Raw genomic sequence first — 5,300 nt, 5'->3', positions numbered from 1 at the left:
TCAAAAGTTCACTTAAAAGATCATTCCTATATGCAACTTTATTTTGCAGTATAAGCGTTTTAGATTCCGAAGAAACTTGGAGGATTAAAATATTACATATAACCGAATTGAAAATTAATGAGCAGTGTGCACTATTTTTGGAAGATCAAAGAATAAGCAGCCAATTAAGCAAGATGTTAAAAATACCTCGCCTAATTGCAAGTAACCAACTACTGTTGCATGTAAAAATTTAAAACACAGGTTTCAAATTTAAGAAGTTACTTCGAACAAAGTTTAAATAACTCAAAGCAAAAGTTAAATGTTCAAGGCAATACAAAAGATAAACCTAAATGCATTCATTTTCTTTCTATACTACGGTCCAATGCAGGCCACTATAGCCATTTTTTCAGTTTGGCCATGTAGCCTATCAACAGTAATGGCATGAAACAGGAATATAAAGTGACAAGATCAAGACCAAATGTGTTAGCCTGTGATGCTCTTAGATATATTTTGTTTTCATTTCCAGACACATTGGTGGAGTCTTGTTAACTGAGAAACTGAACAATGCAAGTCATTATTTCACCATTTTATTGTATATTTAAAAAAAAAATAATAATAATAATAATAATATATAAATATATATATATAACAAATAAGAGTAGAACACACAAATTAAGAACTAAACGTCCATCAGGTAAACGAATGTGAGTTACTGATTTCCAGAGTCGAAATGGACATCTTGTTTAATTTTGGTGCAAAATCATGAATTATAAACTGGCATATCCTCTGTTTGCACTACAACACTATATTGCTCATTTGTGTTTTATAAAGAATATTTTCTCTGTTCATCATGAAAATGGAACAAAAACATTTTTAAAAAACAATGCCACACTTTGATCATTTGCTTTTACAAAGTCTACACAGTTTCAAGATGGAGTTGAACTGTTTTCATTATTTAAAAGTCCTGTCGAATATTCTCTTTGTTCTCATCACCCTGTTGCTGTTTCATCTGTGCCACTTCATTCTCCAGCTGGACGATGGCGCGCTCAATCTCATAGTTCTTACTAACGAGAGACACCCAGCTGTGGAAACATAAGCACAAACAATTACATCAGAGTTGAGTAAACTAATTGAATTCAACCTTGCTCAAGACAAAATTCTGGAAATGGGTTCCATATAGAAACATAACGAAGTACTGACTTTGACTCAAGTTCTCGTAGTTTGGCTCCTCCAGCCAGCTGATCGTTTTTGCGCTGCCAGTTCAGGTCCTGTATCTGCTTTCTTAAAAGGAGAACAGAAACGCATTGAGGGAACCCTGTTAATAGATAACCCTGTAAATAGATATAACCGCTTCATATTAAAATTAGGGGTGCTCCGATTGATCGGTTACCGATCACTATCGGCCGATAATCACATTGTGATGTTTGATCGGCGGTTTCTAAAAAGGTCGATCTCAAAAAAGCGATCTCAAGCTGATGACGCTGCCGTGAGAGGTTTGGCATGACATGCAGCGTCACCGTCTAGTCTCTGTCCGGCGCGGGTAAAATAATTATAATGCTGAAGGTGAGGTACTCACCTTTATATTTCTTCATTAAATAACTTATAAAGTAATTTGAAAACCTTGTGTGAGACGTAATTTCACAAACAGCGTGAGTGAATCACCGCGCGCGCTCTTTCTTTCTCAAAATATGCAAATGACTTCAAATCACCACACATCGCGTCTGTCTATAAGCGAGCTACACAGTTGACACAGGAATTGTCACTTGCACAATCGAGGCAGTGTCACATCGTCACTAAAGTTTATAAATTGCATTACTTTTTAATTCTTGCCAGTGTTTAACCATTCAGTGCTCGCGCTCTCCTGGAGACTGCGCTCATGCACACTCGCAGCACACACACATAACGCCAGGTTCACATTACTCCATTTGCAGTGCGTATGTGGTGTGTATTTTTTCCGTGCTCCTGTTAACAGATTAATAAAGCGTGCACACTGCACACAGTTGCTGTCCTGCAGTGCGTTCAAGGAGCGGTGCGTCTGCAACAGTGCAGAGATCGTTTCTGCACCTAGTCTAGGTTTGCTGCGCTGCAAGCGCTGAATTAAAGTAACAGCGCATTGTTTGCGGTAAATATGAACATGGATTGACACGAAAATGTAGTAATTACACCATAAATGCATATTATTAATGTCTACTGTATTTCACAGTTAACACATGGCTTTACGGCTATAGGTTTATAAAGGGAAAGATCACTTATATAAACAAGGCAATAATAGATGGCACTCGTGGAGGTAGAAAAAAAAGTTCTTTATGAACCGCAGGATTGCTTGTAATAAAGATTTAAATGCAAAAGAAAAGACAGTAGAGCTGACTATTTCTGTCAATGGTAAGTTTGTGATAATGTAAGAAAAGTAGTTTAAATGTTTTGCCACTTGCTTGAGCAACTTAATATATCAATCTATAAGTAAATGCAAAAGTAAAAAGCATTGAATAATGTGTTGCTTATATTTATTGTGTTTAAACATGTCTGCGAAAGATTGTATTACTGTAGGCTACTATGTAAAAAAAGAATTGCAATGCTGAAAAAGCATTTTCAGTGACAATGTTTGGATTTGAAATCAAAATAATGGATAAATGTTGTGTTTGTAGTAAACAGCCATGGGTCAGGAGTGGACTCCTGTGTGAAAGCAGTCAGTGCTGCTTCCCCTCTCACAAGAGTCACCTACTGTAAGAGTGGAATACCCCCCATTTTCAAAAATGAAATTCAGGCCCTGAATAAACGTCTAAAAATCCTGATTGGAGTATCAATATAAATAGTTATAAATTATAAAAAGAAGGCTTTAAAAAGATCGGTATCGATATCGGCAGATACTGCTTTCTGTGATTGGCGATCGGCCTCAAAAACCCTGATCGGAGCACCCCTAATTAAAATTCACTTCAAAAACCAATTAAATTGTTTGTGCACAACCACAATATACAACATCCACGTGTAAAGTAAATTGCATTGACCTACAAGTTACTCACCTAACCTTCTGCAGTTTCTTTTGTGCGTTTTCAATCATTAAGGCCAAGTTACTGTATCAGACACAACAACCAGTTATGATCAGCATAAAATCCACAAATAAATCTCACAACTGTTTTCATTTTCTATTTATACTGCATCAGTAATGACTTAAATGGCTTTTTAATCCAAAGTCATGAGCCCGCAAATAGTGTTCACTGTATTCAGACTTTAACCCCTTAAATAATAACATACAGATGAAGGTCCCATATTAAAGGAATAGTTCACCCAAAAATTTTAATTTGCTGAAAATATACTCACCCCCAGGTTATCCAAGATGCAGATGAGCTTGTTTCTCAACGTGAACCGATTTGGTGAAATTTAGCATTACAACACTTTCTCACCAATAGAATGGTAGAATGTTAAAACTCCTTAATGATGGATTTGTTTCTTACAAACACGCAGCTTTTCACTTCACAAGATGTTAATTGATGGACTGGAGTCATGTGGATTACTGTGGTGTTTTTATTAGCTGTTTGGACTCTCATTCTGACGGCACCCATTCACTGCAGAGAATCCATTGGCAAGCAAGTGATGTAATGCTACATTTCTCCAAATCTGTTCCGATGAAAAAAAACAAGCTCATCTGCATCTTGAATAACCTGGGGGTGAGTACATTTTCAGCAAATTAAAATTTTTGGGTGAACTATTCCTTTAATATGGGACCTTCATCTGTATGTTATTATTTAAGGGGTTAATTATGGTGAACTATTCCTTTAAAACCCTCATCCGTCCCTCGGGTCATTTTGACCCGAAACTAATTTTTAAAGATTTTTTTTTTTTTGTGATTTTTTTGACTATACAAAATCTGACAATCCAGAAAAGATGCATACCCAAACAAAGGGCTGAGACTGCAGAATGTCCCCAATGCACAAAAAAACTCACATACCCACACACAGGCACACAAACTCATTGAAACACATTGTAGCATGTATGATGTTTCTGCTGGGAAATGACTGTCATTTTGAATTTTTGTTTTTTACTTAACAGTTCAATTTGAGTGATGGGGTGGAGACCAATGAGTTTATATCATTTATATTTTTTTATTTATCTTTTATATTTATTACATCTTTATGAAACCGTATGAATATGCATGTGTTTGGATTAAAATTCAGTATAAATTTCTTTTTTTTTTTACAAAACAATTTTTTTAAATGTTTTGATATATGTCGGAAAGCCTTGAAATATCTGAAAGCTTAATGAAGCCTCAAGTTGGTGTAGTTTTAAAGATTTCACTTTAAGAATCTCCATAGGATTCAATATGCTCCTCTAGTGGCTGTCATCATAAAATGTAATTTTTCCCCACCAGATGGCATCAGAGACACTCAGTGACCTAGGTCTTGATGGATGATCATGTTTAAAGTATAAATATTCAGAAATTGTGTCTTTCTTTGGGGGTTTTTTTCAGTGGGAAAAAAAACCCCAAAAATGTATAAAATTATACAAATTTTCATAAAAATATCCAGAATTTAATGTGGATAACAATTTTTTTTTTTTAAATCACCAAAAAAAAAAAATTTATAAAATAAAAAAAGCCTACATAAATTAGAAAAAATTAAATAAATGGACCAATATAATCTTTCTGGACCAAAAATAAAATTAATGTCTTTTTTGGCCTTCGGGTCCTTTTGACCCGCGAGGGACACTTTTGTTATAGTTTCAGGAGGGATGGATGAGGGGTAAATCAACACAGGGAGTCTGAGTTTCCTGCTTAAGATTCAAATCTTGAATAGTCTGTTCACTCACTCATTAGACACCTTCCATGCATTAGTTCCATACTGGGCCATGAGCTCAAGGTTCTCAATGCGCACTGCCTGGTGCTCCAGCTGGGCCATAGAGTTATTGACACAGTCCTGCCATGCTGTGATGTCATTCTTCTGCCCAGACGATGGAGCAGGAAGCTCATATCTAAGAAAAGCACAAGAAGGTGAGATCTAACCGTAAACAACTCTTTTTTAGGTATAGCTGGATGTGCTCATTATCACATGTAAACTTGAAACTAGCTTAGACCAACTAATGTAGGCCTTCCTGTAGCTCAAACAGTAGGGCATGGCACTAGCAATGCCAAGTTCATGTTCGGTTCCCAGGAAAGCAAGAACTGATAAAAAAAATGTGCACCTTGAATGCAAAGCAAGTTGCTTTGGATAAATGGATGTGTAAATGTAAAGAAACTATCTGTACAATGCTTGTAAGGTATCAACAATGAAGCTAGTTTAATTATTTAAATGTGTGCAATAGATCAGCTTCAATAAAGAGGAACTGCA

At 35.8% G+C, this 5,300-nt stretch overlaps 1 protein-coding gene across 1 annotated transcript in view; it reads right to left on the bottom strand.

Moving 5' to 3' along the window:
• Positions 1–662: 662 nt before the first annotated feature.
• The window catches only part of LOC107570976 (BCAS2 pre-mRNA processing factor), a 7,380-nt gene continuing 2,742 nt past the window's right edge, over positions 663–5,300 (bottom strand). Inside the window, exons 4-7 of the mRNA XM_016257258.1 lie at positions 4,783–4,944; positions 3,000–3,050; positions 1,180–1,260; positions 663–1,061 (exon numbers count right to left, since the gene is read on the bottom strand). Coding sequence (XP_016112744.1) covers positions 935–1,061; positions 1,180–1,260; positions 3,000–3,050; positions 4,783–4,944 — 421 coding nt within the window. The 3' untranslated portion in view covers positions 663–934. The remainder of the gene's footprint in view (positions 1,062–1,179; positions 1,261–2,999; positions 3,051–4,782; positions 4,945–5,300) is intronic.

This window comes from Sinocyclocheilus grahami, unplaced genomic scaffold, assembly GCF_001515645.1.
Source record: "Sinocyclocheilus grahami isolate Dianchi unplaced genomic scaffold, SAMN03320097.WGS_v1.1 scaffold1529.1, whole genome shotgun sequence".
Lineage (NCBI taxonomy): Eukaryota > Metazoa > Chordata > Actinopteri > Cypriniformes > Cyprinidae > Sinocyclocheilus > Sinocyclocheilus grahami.
Note: the sequence above shows the minus strand (reverse complement) of the source record. Positions and strands in the feature narration are given on the sequence as shown.